This window comes from Malurus melanocephalus, unplaced genomic scaffold (assembly GCF_030028575.1).
Source record: "Malurus melanocephalus ecotype Western Australia unplaced genomic scaffold, MMel_1.1 scaffold_31, whole genome shotgun sequence".
In the NCBI taxonomy this organism is placed as follows: domain Eukaryota; kingdom Metazoa; phylum Chordata; class Aves; order Passeriformes; family Maluridae; genus Malurus; species Malurus melanocephalus.
This window is the reverse complement of record NW_026623263.1, coordinates 2,255,382-2,278,772: the sequence shown is the minus strand read 5'-3', so window position 1 is coordinate 2,278,772 and position 23,391 is coordinate 2,255,382. Positions and strand designations below refer to the sequence as shown.

The 23,391-nt window shown below is 37.2% G+C and overlaps 1 protein-coding gene across 2 annotated transcripts in view; it reads left to right on the top strand.

The window, feature by feature from the left end:
- The window catches only part of WDR41 (WD repeat domain 41), a 24,861-nt gene extending 2,052 nt beyond the window's left edge, over positions 1 to 22,809 (top strand). The window contains exons 2-13 of one of the 2 annotated variants that reach the window (XM_057363846.1): positions 2,150 to 2,265; positions 5,097 to 5,145; positions 6,894 to 7,025; positions 7,397 to 7,459; positions 7,899 to 8,010; positions 9,360 to 9,422; positions 11,489 to 11,599; positions 13,018 to 13,202; positions 15,098 to 15,219; positions 16,245 to 16,333; positions 19,842 to 19,975; positions 21,775 to 22,809. In XM_057363846.1, the coding sequence (XP_057219829.1) occupies positions 2,150 to 2,265; positions 5,097 to 5,145; positions 6,894 to 7,025; positions 7,397 to 7,459; positions 7,899 to 8,010; positions 9,360 to 9,422; positions 11,489 to 11,599; positions 13,018 to 13,202; positions 15,098 to 15,219; positions 16,245 to 16,333; positions 19,842 to 19,975; positions 21,775 to 21,927 (1,329 nt within the window). In that variant the 3' untranslated portion in view covers positions 21,928 to 22,809. The remainder of the gene's footprint in view (positions 1 to 2,149; positions 2,266 to 5,096; positions 5,146 to 6,893; positions 7,026 to 7,396; positions 7,460 to 7,898; positions 8,011 to 9,359; positions 9,423 to 11,488; positions 11,600 to 13,017; positions 13,203 to 15,097; positions 15,220 to 16,244; positions 16,334 to 19,841; positions 19,976 to 21,774) is intronic. The other variant, XM_057363847.1, reaches the window with a different exon arrangement.
- Positions 22,810 to 23,391: the final 582 nt, after the last annotated feature.

The window sequence follows — 23,391 nt, the reverse complement described above, 5'->3', positions numbered from 1 at the left end:
TTTAGACTTAAGCTCCTGAATCTCTTCAGCTGATGGTCAGCCATAATGTTCATCTGAGGCAGGGTGGCTCTGGTAGTGGGAGCACCTAAGGGCAGGAGTATCATTGTCCATAGGAGCTAATTTGTCATGCTCCGTGATYCAGAAATCAGTATTCCTTTATACTTTTGTGTCCATGTTTTTCATTAGTTGCTTTTGAAAATCCCTCTTCACATCATGGGGATTATAGGAAGTTTTGAGGTTGAGATGAATATTTTGGGATTTTTTTCTTTTTTCTGATAACTGTAGTGTTGCTTACAGGTCATGCATAAAACCATGCAAACTGGAAATAGAATCCATTAAAATCAACATGCAACTTTTACCTCCAAAAACTTGGGTGTTGTTCCAAGAGAGTCCAGTTAATGGTTTGTATAAAAAAATAGGTATTTCAGAGAAAGAATGCTCATGTAACCCAGCACTTGGGTCAATATTAATGAAGATCTGAAGAGAGCATAACTTGTTGCATGACATCTCGGGGGGAAAGATGTAGCTTTGTTCTTATCTGTAAGTACCTCCTCAACACTGTACCTTTCAGTATCTACAGGCATAGTTAGAATTAAGAATAGACATGCAGTTCTAAAGAAATAACACCATCTTGTACTGGATAGGAAGCAACAACAGATTGTAGAATTGGGATGTTAATGATACAAATTCTGCGTTTTTCAGAAGGGTGTTAAAGTGGTTTTCAGAACATATGTTTTCTGATTGCATTATTGCTAATATTTGGCAATTTGCTAGGATTTTTAGAACCTTTTTTTTAAAATGTTTTGATTAGCTTATGATGGCTGCACTCCAAGTTTTTGTATTTGTTGTAGTCATACAGATGCTGCTTGCATTATTTTAAATGGGAACTACTGTTCTCATGTGATTTCATAAAATGAGGAACAGTTACTTCATGAAATGCATCAGATAGCTAAAAGCAAGATAAAATCACAAGAGCTTAATTTCAAAATGATGAACTCTTCATTTTTAAAATAACYGCAAGTTTCTTTCCATACATATTTATTATCTGTGTCATTCTTAGTTTCTGAAGAACATTGTCATTGTACCCCAGTATCAAAGTAATAGAAAATAGTTAATTAATCATGCAAGAAAAAGTTCATGTTTCTGAGGATAACATTCTTGTCTTTGTCTGTCATTCTCTTGTCATGTATGCTGGATGTTGCACAACGTTCTGTAGTTGCTGTTTTACAATGTACATTCTCTTAAAATCCTCAARGAAAGGACAGCCTTGGAAGTAGTATGATGTTGACTGTAAAATATGTGCAATATAAATCTAGAGGGGAGGGAGTGCTGTCACTGAGTTACTAATGAGCTGTTTAGATGTTGTTTTTTTTTAAAAAAAATGATGTCTGACCTTGAGTTGTTCCAGAATGTTTGTGATCTTAATTACAAAATAGTTGTCTTGAAATAAAATGGTGATTGAGATTGGCAGAACTATCTTGCCTTTAAACTGCAGTTCTATGCAGCATTTTATTGACCCTGCCTGGTGATCAGCTTGCTTTTAGTGATTGATTGTTCTTTTAATTAATAATCTGGTCGGGGGTAATTGCAGATGCTGTTCTATAAAGTGATTARTCATTCTCTGTGGTTTTTTAAGTGGTTTGCTTTGGTATTGTGTGAATAGAGTACTGATGAGTGATTTATGTGTTATGTAACAGAACAGCATTTGTTCTTATTTGTTTTAAATATGTTATCTTTATGTAGGATTTTAAAATTGAACAGTAGATGAAAGATGTGAGAGGTTCACTTCTCATAAGAGGTGTAATTTAATGAAAAACTGAATCTACGGTGAATTGAGTCAAGAASCTGGCTCCACGTGACAGCTGATAACTAAGCTAGATTTTCATCTCATTGTATCAGCAATTAAATCAGTACAAAATGTTTTTGTTGAACAGAAAATGCTGTATCATAATTTAAAATACATGCTATAGAAAGCTATTATTTACTTGAAATAAGAAATTATATTTTGTAATCATTTTCATTAAGGAAAAATGGTATTTCAGAAACTTCACGCATGAGTCTATATGTAGATTGTTAGACATTGCAAAGACCTGATGAAAATAATTATGTTAGTACAAAATAAATTTGCTTCCTTTTTTATGAATTTTAGAAATCCTCTGTACAGACAATTGGTGAAGAACAAATACAGAATCCTTACACTGAGCTTCTTGTGTTGAAAGGCCATCAAGATATAGTACGATTTCTGGTGCAAATAGATGATTACAGGTATGAAGTGCCATTTCAGATTGTTTCACAATGTCCTCGGCAATAACATTGTCTTCGGCAATAAAAATGTCCTCGTTTGTAAAAATGTAGTAATATTTTTAATCCTGTCCTTTTATTTTTGGTGGSGGACGGCAGGAAAAGCTGGTGTTATAAAAGGCAAAGGATGAACACTCCCTTTTTTTGTTACGTTACTRTGTCTTTTGGCTTCTCTTTTAAGTTATACATTAATGAGCAAATAATTATGATCATGTTATGATTCTCAGTACAAATTCATTTGTTTGGAAGAATTACCTTTAACTAATCCAGCTGTTCTTTTACAGTCTGTTCCTGTCTGAGTGCTCCTTTCTGTGCATGCAGAGGTCCTCAAAGGACAATATGCAGTAGTGTCTGTTGCTGTTCTGACAGGATGCATTTGTTTCATGTTTCTGAATCGAGGCTAGCTGTTATTTTACCTACTAGAGTTCTAGAGTGTAATAGTCTCCTGCATAACATCATCAACCATATTAAATGTTGCTTTTCCTTTCTTTCCAGTCTTTTGTTGAACATCCTTTTGACACTATAGTCAAGCTAAATTCACTTGAGCTTTAGTTAATACATTTTTTTTAACTTCTCCAGTTTTAAAATTTTCAAGTACTTTATTCAGAATGACTACTTAGCAAAGTCACCATAGCTCTAACCTCTGCATTACATTTCCAGTTTGATCTGGTTCAACTTGCTGTTCTTCTTTGAAACCTGATGGTTCCTTTGTTTCTCTGCTTCAGTTTTCAGCTATATGCACCTTTATGTTTCCTGACAATCTTTATCTGTTTCGTTCTTCTGAAGACTGAGTTATCTAAATACTGAAAAACTAAAAAAAAAAATGAATAATTGTATTTACCTTTTTCACTTAGGAAGTGTGACTGAGAGAATGAGTTATGATAGTTGTACTTACAACCTAGTTTTTTCTAAATTAGCCTCACATGTTCTTTAACTTAATTCTACAAGAGAAGAAATTATTATCTCCTTAAAAGTGGGATTTTGAAGTCTTTCATCAGTTATAAAATGTAGTGACTCTTGGCTGATGTGGAGAATTAAATAGAAAATATTTAGCAAATAAAAACRTAAGTAATAGGCAAGAATAGCTCTGTTAAGGAGCTGTAGTAATTTATATCTTTTATGGATTAGACACACAAGGGATATTCCAATACGTTCATCAGTACACTACACAAAGTTAATGCGGGCAAGAGTTTGTCTTGTATCCTTGCAGTGTACAACAGGTGTTTTGTGAAGGAAGGTTGTCTCCTTCCTCATGCACAGTGACTGGAAGAGACCATGAAGGTGGCCTCTTATGAATCAGAAATGCCCACAGATTCTTATTTTCTAATGTATTTGTGATATACGTATATATGTAGATATACAGAAATACAGATATATAGATATACGTAGGTAAAAATTTTGCAGAAGACTTCACAGAGGATTTTTAGCTTGCCAGTTTTTATTCTTAATGTCATAAATACATATATATATGTCAGAAAATTTATGTGCATTATCATAACATTTATTGTTCTACATTGTAGTAGTCTATCAAAAGATTCATATAAAAATGGAAGAATCATGTTTTATTTCTTCAGTCCTTTTTTTCCCAGACATGTTATTAAAATAATGCTTTATCAAAGTATGTTATTCTCAAAATGCACATTGAACAGTGTAATTCATCTTTGTATAGACACCAGAGTATTCCATCATTTTGGGCTTTGTCATTTGGTAGCAGGTAAATTACTAAACTAAAAATAATGATAATAACTGTAAAACTAAAGCTTGAGGGGCTACGTTTAAGATAGGTTATAAAATAGCATATGGATAAGGAGTAAATAGTATAGCTGGTTAATATTCTAAAAGTTTGAGTAGTTTAATGAGTTGTTTCACTGAACAGTAATGCTAAATTTTTATTTCTCAAGAATCTGCTATTTTCTTATTGTCAAACACATGATAATATTTTTCCCTTGATTCTTTCCACGAAGATTGGTATTGTTACTCACATTCTCAAATGTTTTTATTTAGTTTCTGCAGCTATTGCATTGTATGCTTTTTGTCAACTATTGTAAGCCAAGTTTCACGCTTCAGCTCTTTAGATAATATCATCTTAGTGAGAATTTTGCAGAAGGATTTTCTTGTTTTCTCAGTGGCTCAGCTAAAACCAGTGAGTGGAAAATTTTCTCAGATTGGTTTTTGAAGATACTAAATAAATCCTCTATGAATGTAACAGAAAGCTGGTTGGTTTTTTTTTTTTTGTTTTTTTCCTTCTTTGCTCTTGTACTTATTGAACATGAAGTAAGACACATATTGATTGGAAGATCACTAAAGAAGGCTAAGCCTCATCAAGAGTCTTCCAAAAAGTGGACTGAGATAAAATTGCATGTAATACTCCAGCATTTGACACATTAAATTAAGAAGAGTTTATAATACATTTTAAGGATATGTTTTTTGTTGATCATTTGACCATTCCTTGCTCCTCCCGGAAACAGACAGGATTATAGATGATGGTGATCACGACTTGAAAAGACTTAGGTAACCCATGAGGATGTTTTTATAATAATACTGGAATTCTTAAGTCTTGATCTTATATTAAGTATATGTTGATAGCCATCTGTTTAAATATATTGACTTCAGTTTAGAAACTGCAATTAGGATTTATAAATACATGCTTATTCTTTAAAGCCAGAGTCTGATATATCTTGCAAGCATTTTTTCTTCCAGAAGTATTTGCTGGTTTCCCATTTCGTTATGCTATAATGAGGTTTTCAGTGTGTTAACTTTTTTTTTTTTGTTTGTTTATTTTCTTTTCTGTTCAGGTTTGCCTCTGCAGGAGATGATGGAATCATATTTCTGTGGAATGCCCAGGTTAGGGTTTTTTGGGGGGTGGCTTGTGTATTCTGGAGAGGGCAGAAGTTGTAAAGAATGGTTAGAAATGTCTAGGAGCAAAAACAGGAGAACAGTTAAGAATTGTTGCCGAGCTGCTGTTTGAAAAAATAAGAGTAGAGGGAGTGTGTTAAATCTTAGTTTACAAGGAGAGTTAGGAAAGTAAAAGTTGGGTCAACCCAAGAGAAGGATAAATTTTGAAAGTTAGATTGTTTTGGGACGACACAGTGATTTTAGAGAAATTTTAGATTAAATCATGGCGTTAAAAACAGCAATGTGTATGAAGTTATGGCTTTAATTACTCTTTGAAAGTCTGTTCTGTATGTGCTGTAAACATTGAGATGCTGACTGGTAACTCAAGAAATATGTAGTAAGATCCCAAACCTATCAGGATTTTTATATACACTTAAGATTTGAATGGCCCTATTCTTTATACTTTTTTTTAGTATGAMTGGTTAATGGAGAGCAACCACAAAATTGTATTGGAAAGACACTAAGTCAGTACAAATTAGACATTTCATGCTGTGCAGGAATAGGTTTTTAATTGCTTTCTGTGATGCACTTCTTCTTACCACGTTTGAAAACCTTAAACTTTGTTTCTCCATTGAAAAAATGTGGGGAACCTGTTCACATCAGACTTAGTTAAGAAGTCTAGTTATATGAATTACATTGTTTAATAACAGGTTTGAAGGGGAGACACACTGTACTGTCTACAGTGTATTAAGCATTCAAATTGAGAAAGAAAAAAAATCAGATGCTAAATTTTCTTTAAAATCTTCTGAAAAATTTGTGTGATGTTTATGATAGTGTAATTTTAAAATACGGAAGGAGAGACTTGAAACTTCTTTTGAGCGATTGCTGTTAGTGCTGTGCTGGTTTTGAAGGCTTTTTATAATTTTATAATTTGGAAAAGTAAAGGAATTTGAATATTAAAATTCATATATATGAATATATATGCCCAGTGTTCTGAGCTGTTTGTGAACTTAAAATTCATTTGGATATCCAGTTTATGAATCTCATTCCATTTTCTACTTCTGTAGATTTTTATTGTTTTTGTTAAAGTAAATCTTTGTAGTTTTCAATTAAAACATTGACCCACATCTGTAAAGAAGGTTGCAGTTAAAATTAGCCTGTATTTTAACTCCATTTTTAAAATGCCAGTATGCTTCTGCATGTTTGTAGGATTTTGCCCTTTCACTAAAACCGGAAGTAGCTATCTAAATCTCCTGCTTGAATATATTGATAATGTGCATACTAAATATGCTCTCCTGATAGGAAGTTGACCACAAACATAGGTCAATGTTTGCCATAAGTATAGGTCAAGCTTTTCTAATAATTAAAGGCAAAAAACCCCAACTTTTTCAAGTGAGGATTTGTCAACAAATCTGAACTACCACAGTATTCATTAAGAAGTGGAAATGGCCACTATTTGCCTTTAAAGAGTTTTTGTACAGAATTGTGTTCTTAGGGCTTCGAGAGTTTTTTTTTTTTTTTACTCAGAGTAATTTGCATAATGTATTACTTCTTTAAATTTTCACTTAGTATGCTACTCAGTTTAAGATCTTGAACAACACTGAAGGTAGTAAGAAGCAAATCCTTAAATTACTTTAGGAAGGGATATTTTAGATTCTTAGAAATTCCTGCTTTCAAAAGTAATTTGGTACCTATATTTTATGCTACAATGGCATTTTCCTGTTTTACCCTTAGTTTTCCATATTTTTGTTTTTCAGACTGGAGAAAAGCTTTTTGAACTTCATGGGCACACACACAAAATTACAGCTATAGCACCATTTTCTTCATCAGATGTTACTGAAGAAGAAACGGATTTGATTATAACAGCATCAGCTGATAGAACAGTTATTGTATCCTTTGATTTGGAGAGAATTCAAATTTCTATGGGCTCTTTGTGGTTTTTACTTTTAAAGGTAGCACTGACATAGGCTGCAGCCTGTTGCAAAACTTGATGGCTAATAATGCCCACTAGGTGTAATTGGATTACAGAGGGGTTTCATTAGTTACTGCTTGCATGTAGATACAGTCCTTGCCACAAAAATGAATCCTTAATAGGCCTTTATGAATACATCATTTAGGCTAAATATTGAAAAGACTGTCAGAATTTATAGGTGACTGAGTCTCTGCATACTTCTTTTCTAATCTGTCATTTAGTTACCAACACAGTATTTACATTTATAATGAATAGAAGCCTTTCAGTTTCCTTAATGAATGAAGGCAGGTTTGGGATTGCAGTAGTGGCAGACAAGTTCAGAAAGTGTCGTGTTTCCATTCCACTGTAAAGGTATGCTGAGGAAACCTTATGAATGTCTGGTGTTTTGTTATTATGTCTAGCTCATGAGTCATGTGGGCAGGTGTGTTCAAATGAATGGCTTTTTTAAGAATAGGTACATAATGATTGGCAGAGAAGTGGGCACAATTCTTAATTTGTTTTTGGGACTCTTCGTACCTCAGTTTTCTTTTTGAAAGGATGTAGAAAAAAGGTAATTCTGTGGCTTGGTTTTGTTACCTTGTTGGAAAAGGAAACCTACATTTTAAATTTTTGCATTGTTGATGAAAAGTTTAACATATTAGTATGTAATTAAATCTGTATTTCTCAGAGACCTTGGTAGTGTCTTTCATAGTACTTAGAGATTTACCTAACTAAAGCTCAATGATCATTTCACTGAGAAATTCCCTGTAGAACTTTTGCAGGAGACATATATCTGGCTTTTGTTCTGCAGTGTTTGACAGTTCTTCAAAGGCTGAATGTATGGTTGTCTGGAGGGAGTGATCTATGTGTTTGGAACCGAAAATTAGATCTCTTGTGTAAGACCAGTCATCTTACTGATGCAGGTAAAAATGTAAATGACTCATTATAGCTGTTAAAGTGCAAGTAAAATGGATCTGTTACAATGATGCAAAACCAACTTGGCAAATTCTCTTTAATTCTAATGATAACATTATGTATTAGAGCCACTCTTCATTTTTTTTAAATGTCAGAGCTAATAGTTTCAGAACTAGGACTGCTTTTAATGTCCTGTGCTGTGTGAATTTTAGACTATGTCAGATCTCAGTTACTATACATTAGCTTGGACTTTACAGGGCTAGAGCTCAGATGCTGATTTATATGTGTTTGCTGTATCCTKTGACTGACTTTTTGTGCCATTGAGTGGGAGTTTTATTATATTCCTGAGGGAAACTTTATAATAGTAGAGCAGTAAAGATTATTTTTCTTGTTAAGAATCAATACTTTTGATGTAGAAAATACAGGATTATATAGGAATATAATAAACTTGATCAGATATCAATGTMAATCATGCTTTTCTTTTAATAAACTTCTATATTATCTGCCCATGTGAAGAAAACTTGCATGTTATTGCTGTACTTTACCAAGATGCTTACAAAGCTGTGAATTACATTCAAAGGTGCAACTGATATTGTCCTTATTTTTGTCATAGAATGGAGTAGTGGTAGGCAAAACCTTTTGAATTCTTGAGGGTATTAATACTTCTTTTGGTTCAGTATGATTTATCATGCTACATACCAGTTGGAAGTCATGCTATGGTGCTTAGTGTGAAGTGCTATTGAAACTTTGGTACAAGAAGCCAATGGAACATATAGCGTGGGCCGTCTCTTCTGTCCTAATCTCTTACTTCCTTTGTGGGGAAAGAGGTTGCTTATTCCTTGTGGAATTTTACTGTAATGGTGCTTAGGCACAGAATGGGGAAGTTCTGTGCGGGTTGAAGACAGCCTAACAGTAAGCTGGGTATTTTATTGTATGCTTAATTCTTCTTCATCTTGCCCCGCACAATGTTCTAGAATTGTGCATATTGAGATACCAGTATCTAATAATTTTGGTACTGCCTGTGTGAATCCTAATAATTGTCATGGTGTTTTAATACTATCCAGCATTAGGACATATATATCTTAACTATATTTAAAATGGAAAGATAATTTGCTTTCAGCTTCACCACAAGTTTGATGTTCAGAATTTTGCTGGATTCAGGACCAAAACTCRTGACCTTACCTCTGTTTGAGATAATAAGTTCATTTCTGATGCCATTTAAGTTTCACTTCAGGCAATATACCTCTGTTTTGATAAGCAGAATGAAGAATGTTAGAATTAACATTTTGTTGTATTTTCTTCTGACCAATTAATATCCTTTTCCCCCTTATCCCCTGTTTTGGTTTTCTTTTCAAAGGCATCAGTGCTTTAGTTGAATTGCCCAAAAATTGTGTTGCAGCAGCAGTTGGCAAAGAGCTGAGTGAGTATGTTGCATTTTCAAGTGTTCATGTTCCTCCGTAACAGCTGCTTATGAGCGATACAKGTGAAGAACTTGCTTCTGGAATTGTGTAGGAAAAGTAGATTGTATTAGGGTGTGGTCAGCAACCTTTATACTTTTACCATCATTTTATGAAGAAGAGACAATACAAATCTGACTCAGGAATTTTTTAGAGATATGCATAACAAAACTTTTCTGTTTTCTTCCTTTTTGTGTTTAGAAAAATAAAATCATTAAGACAGGAAAAGATCCAAGGTCATTGAGTCCAGGCTTTTGACCAAATACCACTGTAAACGGTAGCACTGAGTGCCATGTCCAGTCATTTCTTGAACACCTTCAGGAATGGTGACTCCACCACATTCCTGGCAAGCCATTCCAATGCCTGACTACCCTTTCAGTGAGGAAATTCTTCCTGATATCTAACCTGAACCRCCCCTGGCACAGCTTGAGAACTTCCTTTTGTCCTGTCACTTGTGGCCTGTGAGAAAAGGCCAGTGTCCACAACCTCCTCTCAGGTGGTTGAAGGAAGTGATAAGGACGTGAGCCTCCTTTACCCCAGTGTAAAACAACCTAAGCTCTCTCCTCACAAGACCTGTGCTCCAGATCCTTCACCAGCTCCTTTGCTGCTCCATGGACGCACTCCAGCACCCCAATATCTTTCTTGCTATGAGCGACCCAAAACTGAATGCTGTATTTGAGGTATGGCCTCAAGTGGCAGTTGTGGTGGCTACAATGCCCAGTACAGGGCACAATCCCTGCCCTGGTCCTGTTGACCAGACTGTTGCTGATACAGGCCAGGATGCCACTTGACTCTGAGCACATACTGGCTTGTGATGGTCAGGCAGGACCTGACTTTCTTAAACCCATGCTGTCTGGGCCTGATTCCCTGGTTGTCCTGTATGTACTGTGCAATCACACTCAAGGTAGTTTGTTTCATCACTTCCCCTGGCCCTGAAGTTAGGGTGACAGGCCTGCAGTTTCCTGGGTCCTTCTTACAACTGTTCATGTACATGAACATCATATTGGCCAGCATCTAGTTGACTGGAAGCTCCCTGGTTAACCAGGATTGATGATAAATGACAGAGAGTGGCTTGGCAAGCTTCTCTGCCATCTCCCTCAGTGTTAGTGCCACCTGTCCAGATCTGATTGTGGCAAATGACATTTGTTCTTCTGGAGAAGGTCTGGAACTGCTTATCTGAGCTATCAGATGCTCGTCTTCTCTGGAGCCTCCTTGTCCCAGAATCTGAAGTATGAGATATTGCTGACCTCTTACTATTCAAAGCTATAGTGAGTGAATGTGCTGATTTCTGTTGCCTAATTGGAGGCAGTTTTCTRTGTAGGCAAACTATAAGTCATCGACTTATACTTGGAGAACCTTTTCAAAAACAGTTGTGTAAAATATCTGAAATTTCAAAATAGGGAGTAAAATCTAAGAGAAAAAGCAGAGCGCTGTATCAGCAAAACAGCTAGGTGGTTAAACACCTAGTTGAAAAAAACAACCTGATACTCTGATCAAGGCAGCAGGAACAAATTGAAAATAGGGCTCTTGTGTTTAGATGTTGCTATACAGTATAAACTTCCATCTGAACTGCGCACACTTCTTTTGTAATACCTTTGAAATAGAAAAGAAATTCCAAGATGGATTAAAATCTTAATTTTAATATTGGTTGCCTGACTAGAGGATATTGCATCCTTCTTGAATATTAATTTTTCAGTGAAATGAGTCCTCAGGAAACACATTGCACTTCAAGTTCGATTATCCATAGAGGTGTCTGATACTTTTCACTTTTGGTATTGACCAGTTGTCTGAATTTCATTTACTAGGCTGAAGTGTTTTTTCCTATATTTGCTGTAGTAAGAGGCCTTAGTGATAACACTGAAATAACTATTTCCTGGTTTTTGATATTGTGTGTGATCATAAGTTGTTCTTGTATGGTCTCACTTAAAATGTTTTAGTTTGTGTCTCTGAAAACTATGTTTTAGTTAAGCATAGCTCCATCTTATTCCAAATGAAAAAGCTTATTTATACAATTTTTCTATCTTTGAAGTAATTTTTAGGTTGAATGCTTCTAACAATGGGTCTGAAGGTTGGAATGTCCTTGAAGCAAAGCGCCTTGTTGACCATCAGGATAACATTTCATCATTAGTCAGTGTCAATGGTAAGAATAGTTTGATAATGTTACTGATTTTGTTAGTTATGAATGGGATATTTCACGTGTGGAGTTTTTATTGGAACCAGAGTTTTAACTGGAGTGAAACTTTTTTGCTACTGGATGTACCTTTTTTTGTAGCTACAAAGTTAGTGAATGACAAAATATAATTCCTTTGTTTATAGATTAACAAGGAAATAAAACCAGACAAGGTATAATGTAGAAGAGTCAATATCTTTGATGGGAATGGAACTCTTAGTCTTCTTTCTGTTGGGAAAGTTAAAAATGCTGCTTTTTTTTTGGTGTTCATTCTAAGTCTTAAAGTGAGATATGCAATGCCTCATCCCTTGCAGTTGTAGTCCCAAGGTTGTGAATGTGCAGATGTGAGCCGGCATATAGATCCATTATAGAGTGGGTCTGGAAGATGATACAATCTCTGCTGCACATTAGGGTAATACTGAGCTAATACCTGAAATTCTCTCTACTCTGCTACAAGTATCAGCCCCTTCTACTCTGTTCTTCCCTGTCCTTTTTTATTTTGTTTTTTATGGAACACCCCTAGAGCCCAGAACAAGGTATTGCTGGTGGGATAGGGAGTGTGTATTTATCCTTGGATGTATCTGTGTCAGCCTGGTTGGCACAAAGGGGCTGTGTTACAGAGGTAACAAGAGGCTGGAATAAGGAAAACTTGCATTCTATGGTGCTTATTTCTGGTTTTCTTGTTTGTTTTTCCTTGGTATGGTTTTCTTGTTTTTGTTGCCATCACTTTCTCCTTTTTGATTATGAAAGGCAAGCAGTGTTTGGCTTAAAGAAACAGGATGCTGCTTGCATTAAATATTGTAGAAGTTCCTTCCCACAGGTGATAAACAAATTCATGAGCATGTAGAAGATCCTTTCCACATGTGATAAACAAATTAATGCTTCAATATAGTCATTAACTCGTTAATTTAGTTTGTGATCAATATCTGTTTATGGCAAAGACATACTTTGTTGTGTCTGAGGGATGTCCATACACCTGCTTCTCCAAGTAATAGGAGGACTTTGTGTGTACAAATGTAGTTCAAATACTTGCACTCACTTCTGGTGGTGTTCCTTGCCTTTGCAGCTCTGTACTGGGCGTTATGGCCGTGAATATTCTCCTTCCTAGTTCTGATTTTACAAGAGAGCTCATCTGAGCTATGCTAGGTAATTAGATTAATTAATTAGATTAATTAATTAATTAGATTAATTAATTTTGTCTAGTCAGTTACGTATTGCACATTCAGCATAGCTTTATATGGGCTACGTAGCTATAAACAGGCTCTCGTCCCTTTTAGAGTTGTAAATTCATGTAAAATGTTTTTTTTAATATAATATATGATTTTGTTTTTTTAATATCATGTGTGATTTCTTAAAACTCTATGTGTGGTCTTTCTCCCCTCCTGCAGATTTTACTTTTGTGACAGGTTCTCACTTAGGTGAGTTAATAGTTTGGGATGCAYTTGACTGGACAAAGCAGGCGTCTGAGTGCAACTTCTGGGACTCCTCTGTCCATCCAGATGTACAGCCAGAAATAAAGTTATCCCAAAGCCCAAATGAAACTTCAGTTCAACACTTAACATCTGATGAGGAGGTAAATAGCTTTAGAGTAAATTACTTTAAACTAGGATGATCTCAGCACAGAGACTGCACAGTAGACCAAGTGGTTTCTATTTTCAGTTTCCTTGTTTTAATATGAAAGGCTTTTTTTAAGTGTGCACATTTTATATGGTCAACAGTTTTTATATAAAATATTGGCTGTTGACCCAAATGAAGGTTATAATGTTGATTATATGGAAAACTGACATAATGGACTGTCACAACAGCATCTCTCTTTGACTAACGAAGATGTATTACTTGCTTAYGATACCACTGAATAAAATAAATAGGAAGGGGTGTGTTTTGATGGCATGTGTCTTTCATATTCCATGCTTGTGGAAATGCAGTTTTCCCCATAATGCACCTCTTTGAACAGTTATAGCTGAGGGTACTATGAGAATATTGTGAGGGTACTATATAAGAGTAGTCATATGGCTATGCTTTATAATAAATAGTAAAATATTGCCCTTTCTGATCAGATGGGCTATACACAATTGTATACTCAAGTATGTTTCCAAGATCCAGTCTACTACAGTCATGCTTTGAAGATAAGTTCATGGTCAGAATACTCAGAACCCAGTTACAGTTCAGCAAACACTAAAAGTGTTTAACTCAGGTTTAACTTAATTTAGAAATGTTACCAGCTGTTAGTGGCAAAATAAAAAATGTTTGAATTTGGATTGCAGTGGGATTTTGTTTTGTGGCATGTTGTTCAGTTACTGGGAATAATTAGGAAAGGGATTCTTGGAAATGGATTCTGAGATATGAGGTATAACAAAATAAAAGCTGTGGAAAAGCCTGARTATAGGGTAAGGACCAAGAGACATTTGCTTCTTTCTGCATTTGCCTCTGCCCAATAAGAATGGGGTCAGTGGTTTGCTTTTTGTCTTGATTTCATAATGTTGCTGTCAGAAATCTGTTTAGTTTCAGTGTTCTGGCAACAGATATGCATTAAAAAAAAAAACAAAAAAACRACCAAAACCCTGGACAAAGAGTTTTGAACAATGTCAAAATACTATTGACTATATATAGGAAATTTTAGTCAAAGACCCCGGGTTACAAGTTGTACAAAATGTTGACGGGCATGTAGTGTGAATTGCATATGAGATATTAATGTTAGGGTTTTGTAAATGGAAGCAAGCTGTTCATGGAAATGATCCAGCACACTGTCACCTAAACAAGGTATGTTCAAAGCTTGATATGTACTGAATGGGAACGTTTTGCACTCCTTTGGTACTGAATATTAATCATGTCTACATACACATGATTGTATGCTTGTTCTCTTCAAGTTCATCACAAGTAGTGAAGTGGTCCAGGTCCAGAGATCTGTAAACTGTTTCTGGCTTCGTAGAGTTATGATGGTTATGAGATGGAATGCCTGCACTCTTTTGAAGAAGGGCATTGAATGCAAAATGCGTTGTTGTGTAATATTGCCCTGGGAGAGAGTTCCTTTTCTGTACTCAGAAGAACCCAAATGCTTGAGCAAGACTCCTTTATCTAGCTTCAAAAAGTCCAAAAAAGTAAAAAATGGAGAACAGTTTCCTGCATTCTCAGTCTTTCTGAGAGTTTTTGAAAACATGGTGCATTATTTTACTGTAARAACGTGTTTAATTACAGAAGTGTATTGGTTTGTTGGTGCTTAGTTTCTGCTTAGACCATAAGCTACAGGATAAAAATACAGATATTAAATAACTGCTTAGAGTATAGGACTGTATCCCACATTTACTTCCAGAAAGTCCATCCCTTTTTGCTAATTTCTTATGTTTGGGATAAAGCAGTAACATGAGGACAGAAACAAGCTAGGTCAAAGTATTGCTGGAAATCCATTACGTGCAAGGTGATTTTTCAGTATCTGTTTCTGTAAGTTGTTCTATTGAATTTTCTTTCCAGTGTGTGTTTGCCGCTGTTGGGAAAGGTATATACGTATATAATCTTCAAATGAAGCGTGTGATTGCCTCCCAGAGAACTGCTCACGACTCCTCTGTGCTGCACATTGAGAAGCTTCCAAACAGGTACAAAACATAGTGCATTTTGTTAATGGAATAAAGAAAAGCAAACCTTGGAAGAGTGACTAGAGACAGACTGCAAAGCTACATTGGATTTCTAGGGCAGGCACTTGATCTTCAGTTTGAGGTGCTTTTATTAGGTAGAGCTTGTTGGTCTGATTTTGGAAAATTTGTCCTTGTAATTCAGTGGCAAAACCTGTATTCCAGTGTGACTGGTAGACAGGCTGAAAGTATCTTGGCTATTTTCAAAATCAGATTTGATGAAGCACTTTTGTCTTTATTGTGAAAATATAGCTTAATTGCATTTTACTTCTTCAAAGCCAGAGCATATGGCATGTTCAGTACGTATTTTTCACTAGATATTTTGTAACACTTGACATGGTTTAACAAAAACTAATAACTTGCAGCTTTTGTTGTTAGTGCAGAATTTCTAGCTGGAACTTGTTTTGACAGCCAGCTTGGACAACTTGCTGCATGTATATGTATATGCTAATAGTAGTATTAGATCCCATTTACTCTTGTTCAATGGGGCGGAGTCTGTTGGAAGATAAAAACTGAGGCCTTGATCTTGTAATTGCTTGTGCTGTTCAAAGTTGCTCTGAATGTATCATGAAACAGAGTACTTTTGTTAGTTTTCCATAAGAAAATAGTAGGGTTTTGCTTAATGAAAGTCAACTTACGGAAATCAGTTAGTAGAACTGTCTTTCCAGAGTCTAGACTTTCAGTTATGTTTTCATTTATACAATGGTAAGCTTTTAATATAGGGTTGAAAAATTTTATTTTTTCCACTTATTTTACAATAGTGTTATACTGTTACTGTTATATTTTACAGTAGTGTTTACTGTTACAGTTTGTTCTGCTACAGATATAATTTGCTTTCTGTGGAACATCTGCATGCCTTTCTGCATTTAAGAGTTCTAGTAAACTTTACTGGAACCTGAGGCACTTACTGTTGCTTTCAAATAAGCATCACAAGGTGATTTGCACGGACACATATCCATGCTAGTGTTGCTTATCGACTGTTTTTACAGGCAGCTGATCTCCTGTTCAGAAGATGGCAGTGTGCGCATTTGGGAACTCAGAGAAAAGCAGCAGCTGCCAGCTGAACCGGTGCCGACAGGTTTGCTGATAGTAGGGAGTGAAAAGAACATTTAAAAAATTTAAAAAGAACATTTAAAAGTATGCACCATACAGAAACAGAGAAGCTTTCAGTCTTTGTAAAGAGAGATAAGGTCTTGTGTTTAACCAACTGTTTACTTGTATGCGACAGAAACTGAAGACAGCATAGGTGTACAAGATCCTCCAAGATCTGATAGGGGATGGTAAAAGGTCCAATTCTGTGACATAAAGCTTACTTACAGTTTACAGTTATATGAGCCAGGTTAGCAAAAAAAGAACCTGACAAACTTTGATCCTTTCCTCCTTGTACCAAATAATGCTAAATTCTATACCATGCAGGAGTAAAYAGTTGCCGGACTCTGTGAGGAAAGCTTGCAGATAAGCAGCTGGCATCAAAAGAAAGTGTTTTCCACATCTCCTTTTTGAACATGGGATGATAATGGGACTTACTTTGAAGCTGCATCCAAACTCACATGCTACCTCTGGGAACTGCAGTTCTCAGAGGCAGTTGATAGCATTACAGGAACATTACAGTTGGTAGTGCAGACATTCACAGAAGCATAGAATGGATAAGGTTGGGAGGTACCACGGTGAGCCATGTGATCCTACCTCCCTGTTCAGAGGGTCATTCTAGAGCACATGGCACAGGATCGTGTCCAGATGGTTCTAAAGTATTCCTGGTGAGGGAGGCTCCACAACCTCTGGGCAACCAGTGCTTAGTCACTCAGACAGTAAAGAAGTTCTTCCTCATGTTCAGGTGGAACTTCCTATGCATCACTTTCTGCCCATTGTATCTTCTGCTATTGTTTGATACCAGTGAGAAGAGCCTGGCTCCATCCTCTTGACACTCCGCCTTCAGATACTAGTAGACATTGGTGTGCTCCCTTCTCCGGCGGACCTTACTCTATCTAGATGCTCTAGTCCCCTCATCATCTTTGCAGCTGTCTGCTGGACCCACTTACTTGTCTGAGGAGCCTGGAACTGGACACAGCATTCCTGGGGAGACCTTGCTAGGGCTGAGTAGAGGGGCAGAATCACCTTCCATAACCTGCTGGCAATACTCTTCCTAATGCCCTCCAGCATATCACTGCCCTTCTTGCCCACCAGGACACTCTGCTGGCTCATGGACAGTTTGTTGTTCACCAAGGTCCTTGTCTGCAGAGCCATTCCCCAGCAGGTCAGCCCCAGGTTGTGCTGGTACCCCGGCTATTCTTCCCCAGGCGCAGGATCCTGCATTTGCCTTTGTTGAATTTCTGTCAGTTCTTCTCTGCCCATCTGTCCAACCTGTTAAGGTCCTTCTGAAGGGCTGCACAGCACTCCAGGGTATCGGCCCCTGCTCCCAGTTCTGTTCTCAGTGAATTTGGTGAGGAGGTACATTCCCCTTTTTCCAGATCATGGATGAGTAAGTGAAACAGTCCTGAGCCCAGTACTTAACATTGGGGCACACATCAGTAACAGCCCTTCCAACTAGAACCTGTGCCACTGATTTTGACCCTGTGGGATCTGCTGTTCAGTCAGTTCTCAGTCCACCTCATGATGAGTGTTTCCTCTCATCCAACCCACGTCCCTGAGTTTGTCTATGAGGATGTTGTGAGAGACAGTGTTGAAAATCCCTACTGAAGTCAAATAGACAATATCCATTGCTCTGCCCTCATCAGTCCAGGTAATTGTTTCATTGTAGAAGGCAGTCAGGTTGACCTTGAGTGAGCCCATGCTGACTATTCCTGATTGTCATCTTGTCATCCATATGGATAGAAATGGCGTCCAGAATGAAGTGCTCCATCACTTTCCTAGGGATTGAGATGAGGCTGACTGGCTGGTAGTTTCCTGGATCCTCATTCTTACCCCATTGGAAGACCAGGTGTCATTTGCTTTCTTCCAGTCATCAGCAGCTCTCCTGATCTCAGTGACTTTTTAAAGATGATGATAAATGGCCTTCCAGTGTGTCCGTCAGCGCTTATGGATGCATCCCCTCAGGTCCCATGGACTTGTATATATCGAGTTTGTCTAGATGGCTTCTAACCTCATCCTCCTTGCCCAAGAGAAAGTCTTTCTTTCAACATTCCTTTGCCCTGGTCTCTGTGGGTCAAAGAATCCTGAGGGCTGGTCTTCTCAGTGAAGACTGAAGTGAGGTTCAGTCACTGACTTCTCAGCATTCTGTTTTACCAGGGCTCCCCCTCCATTTAGTACCAGGCCCTTATTATCCCTAGTTTTCCTTTTGTTATTGATTTATTTGAAGAAGCTCTTCTTTTTGTCTTTGACATCCTTGGACAGATTTAATTCCAGGTGGGCCTTGGCCTTCCTTCCTTGTCTTATTTTCACTTACTCTGACAGCCTCTCTATATTCATTCCAAGTGGCCTGAGGCTGCTTCTATCTCCTGTTATTTCTGCTTATGCCTGAGTAATGAGAGTTCTTTTGTAGTACTTGCTATTCTTTGACCAAACTCCCCTACAACTGGCTTCATTGGCAACTATGGTCTTTGACAGGTGCTCTGGGTATGATAATTAGTATCAAGGACTGGGAACAGCAATAGACCATTGCTCTTTTGTACAAATTTTTTATTCAGGGTGTGAATACTTTTCTTTATGTATCTTGTCTACCTGATTGTTCATCTCTTGTTGGTACGTTCTGAATATATGTTTTTGCTGCCTGTGTTGATTTAGAAACACTTTTTCAGGAATGTTCTATCTTTAGCATTGCTGGTGATAGGCTGATCTACACAGTTACAAGTGGTATTTGGTTTCACATTGGAAGTTTATAACTTCTGTGAATCAAAATGTTAGAAAGAAACCATGGGCATATGTTGCTGTTGGTTTGTGCTATCTCTATTCTGTTTATACCCTGACAAGTTGTTTGTCTCACCACTTGAGACATGCCAGGCCAGTTGCACCAGGGTATGGTTTAGCACAATTCTAGTTTTATGTGCTGATAGGGCTTGAGGGAAGGATTGGGAACAAAGTCCTAACTGCATTGTCAGCAGAACCCCACCTCCTTACTTGTGTAAGTACTATTGCACAGTTCTGGAAGCTGTGCTAACTAAATGGAATGCACTCCACAGTAGCTGACAGTTTTAAACCTGAAGGAAGGAGTCAATGAGCCAACACTTAAATGTTGTTGTGCAGAACATATAGGGGTGACACTGGCACCTCATTTTTGTGCTCTTTGTACAAGTAGCAGTTTAGGAGGACAGAGCAAAGAGAAACATCACTTGTCCTTTGCTGTTCCGTTTATTCCTTTAGGAAGTCTTTGTATTTCTTCAGTGTATTGTCTCATTAAGGTGTGTAATTCAGCATGTTTTCTAAATTAAGTAGTACAAGTAGCTGTGTTTCTTTCCTCAAGATGAATAATCCAAATGTTGAAGTGTTGCCCAGTACGATGGTTCTGTCCTTTTGCCATACAGTGTCCTGCTTTTAGATTTTATGTGGCTTCTGTAGTTCTCTCATTAGCTAGAGGAAATAAATTGTATTTGTGATTTTTGCCAAAACAAGAGATGTATTTTTCCTCTTAGGGTTTTTCAACATGTGGGGATTTGGAAGGACAAACAAGCAGGCGAACCAAGCTGTCAAGAAGATGCAGGAGAATACACCTACGTATTTCTTGGAGCTAGTTGGTGATTTGATTGGCCATTCTTCAGCTGTTCAGGTAAGTCAGCATTAGTAAGAATGAGAAAAAGTGATCGTTAGTAAGTAACATAAATTTGACAGCATTTCTTAAATGGCTGTAACTTTTGATTGTCTGGCTGTGAAGGCTAGGAGCACATTGTGTCACATCTTTATTGCAGCGTGAAAACAGTAATACATACTGACTTAATATTCTAATCACAATTCGCTAACTGCGACGATGCCTGAGGATTGTGCGTACACATATGTGCTAGAGATAATTTGCAGAGTATTTRGTTTTGTTTATAGACTGCAGACAATACAGCTGGGAACTATGTACATGACCCAGATTTCATTTTAGGTTCACAATCTAAACATGGGCTCCTACAAAACAAAAGACATTGAGTAATTTCTTAGCCTGCTACGAGCATAAAGGAGGTCTTTTAATTTTAGCTGTTCTACCAGTACTATTCCATGCTTCTGTCTGCCTGATACAGTGTATTTTTGTTTCAAATAGCATTTTTCCTCTGCACTTTCCTGTGACAAACCTATTGGAGTAAAAAACCACTTTGTTACCGTTGACTTCTACACACATTCTTGGTGGGGGAAGGGCACATAGAAAGGGATGGTGTATTCTGGAGTAGCTTTGCTCACAAGCATTCATGAGACAGACTGGATTTCAGAACTGCTGCTGCTAAAACCTAAAAGCTTTTCTTTAATAGCTAGGCTGACCCTTTCTACTACAGGGACTTCTGCAAGGCTTTCTGTCTCTTTCTGCCATCTTTCTTTTGAAAAACTGTTGAAAGGGGTCTTATCCTCTAGGAAAGTTGCTATCGAGGGAAGAGGACATAGTGTGTAATTCAGCAACGGACACAACAAAGGTGAGAGGCATATGTTGTGTCTTTGCTGAGATGCTGCAGAGCAGAGAATGGAGATGTTGGTGGCTGGGGTTTCCTGCAACATTCTGCATATGGAAAATTTTGGGGTTTTTAAACTCTGGGCAGGCAGGAGCTGTTGAGGAAGAAAATGTTGAGTAGTTATGGAATGTGGTGGTTCAAGATGAGAGCTTGGCGTACTACTTCTGCTGGAACCATGTAGCTATTAAGTACCACTCCTAGGGCAGGTAGGCTTTGGCCTGAATGCATCCTTCAGATGGATTCCTTTAACAAAATGGAGAGTCAGGGTGTTGTGACATGCTGTAGTGGCAGTGCTAATTCATTGGCTGTCGTATTGAACTGCAATTAGTGGTTAATTTTAGGCAGTCTTGTGTAGATCTCCGAAGTCAGGGATTAACTCATGATTTGTCAGCTCCACTGGACTTGCAAAATCCTTCTGCTGGTTCTGTACTTCTCTCCTGTCCTGTGTTTCTTGCTTGTTTGACTTCCTCTGTGTGACCAGGCCTGTGCTGATGTCTGTCATAGTTATTTGCTGCTGCTAATACCCTATTGTGTTATAGAGGGGAGTAGGGCCAGTGTGCCCAGTGAACAGAACAGTGACTCCTGTTCCCAAGAAACCAGATCAGAGTTCGTGCAAGTCATTCACTTTTTCTACTGCTGACTTGAAAAAAGTTTCTTCAAGATTCTGTCCTTTAGCTTCCCTATCTGTAAGGCTTTACAGCTTTTTTTAGATGGAAATCCTTCAGTATGATATGCTTAAAGAGCTTGTTTTTGTGTAGCAATTTCATTTAATCTCAAAAATAGCCAGTATGTAATTTTGTATTCCTATCTGTAAGCAGAGCCATTTCAGATATGTGTACTTGTTTAGTTCAGCTGTACATTAAATAATTAAGTAAGTTGACCATCTCATGCAATCATCATGGTAATAATAGTTGTTTCATTGCAGATGTTCCTGTACTTTGGTGAACTGGGATTGGCTACATGCTCTGCTGACCACCTCATTATTTTGTGGAAGGATGGTGAACGAGAATCTAGCCTCCGCAGTTTGACACTATTTAAAAAATTGGCACAGAATGGTGATTTGCAGCTCAAAGTTTAAATTGTTTGAATACAGGCTGCATATATATGAACTGGATGTGTGTTAAACATGAGTATAAAGGTATGTCTGAGCTACTGGGAATCTGATTACTACTAAGGCTTACAGTTAATGTCATGTGTTATATTGGAACATCTATTAGTTGCTACTCAAAGGAGAATTTTATGCGTTGGTATACTCTGTCAGCAGAAATGGTGTTCTCTTGAAAGACTGAAGAAAATGATGAATCATTAAATAGTTTCTAATATTATTCCTACTGTTTAAAATTATCATGGGTGGATGTCAAAATTGGAATTGTGAAATTCCTTAGATGAATCATAATTAAAGCAGTTGAGGRCATCTGCGATGCTATGTGCAGGAAGAAGGTATGGAAAAAAAATCTGCAGCTTCCTGCTTTATCTAATTTATTTCAAGAAGCTAAACTTTCCTCACTGGTGGCTCAGGTTTGTGTGTATATAGAAAGTTCAAAAAAACTGTTCTCAAATGGAATTTTGCGTTTGAAGTTGCTATCCTGCACCCATGGTAAGAACAAGAAAAAAAAAGTTAGGCAATGCCAGTTTGTCAGGTTTTAATTTTTGGCAAACTGAGGTACATAGATACTACCTGCTAATAGTAGCTGGAGTTTTACTTGGATTAGCCTGCATTGCTGGAGTTTATGCAGCACCATTATTACTAAGTCTAGCATGAAGTGTGGTTAGTTTAGCTTGGTCTTTCCATACTGCATYCATCAAATTAATTTGTATCTAATAAAAAACATTTGCCTTACCATGAATTTTCAGAATGTAAAATACTCTCTTAAGCAGTAGTAGTTGATATATGCAGTAGTAGTAAACTTGTGTTTTGTCATATGAATAGTGAGTTCTCTGCTGAAGTCTGACTTCAGAGAAATGTTTGTAAGGGTAAATAGTATTTCAGAGTTAAAAGCAAGCATGTAAGTACAGGATGTTTTTCAACTCTGAGATAGCAGCAACTAAACAGGAGTAGGGAAGGAAATGCAAACTAAGTCATAAAGCTCAAACCAGTGACAAAAACACAGCAGGAAAAAACTAACCAACAAATAAGCAAGCAACACCCCCCACAACGATAACAACAACAAACCAAAAAAACCAGGCAAAGTTAAGCCAAACACTGATACAAAGAAAGCATATAGGAGGGCAAGGTGATGAGTGGTACATAACCTTTTGAACAGAGAAGAGCTGGAGAAAGGGAAGGTTTGGGAACTTAGTGTTCATAAAACCATGTAGAAGAGGTTGCTACTGTCTTCAGTAGCACATACTGTCTTCATACAGCACATAAATGGTGTAGGAATGTCTTGTGCAACTTTTTAGTGCCATCTCTTATCTTGGAATCAATGAGAATTGTTTGCAGTACAGAAGACTAATTGGCTGTAATTCCAGATTTCAGATACAGTGGTTACAGTAGGTGCAATTAAACAAAGGGCTTAGCAAATTCTCACAAGAGCAGAAG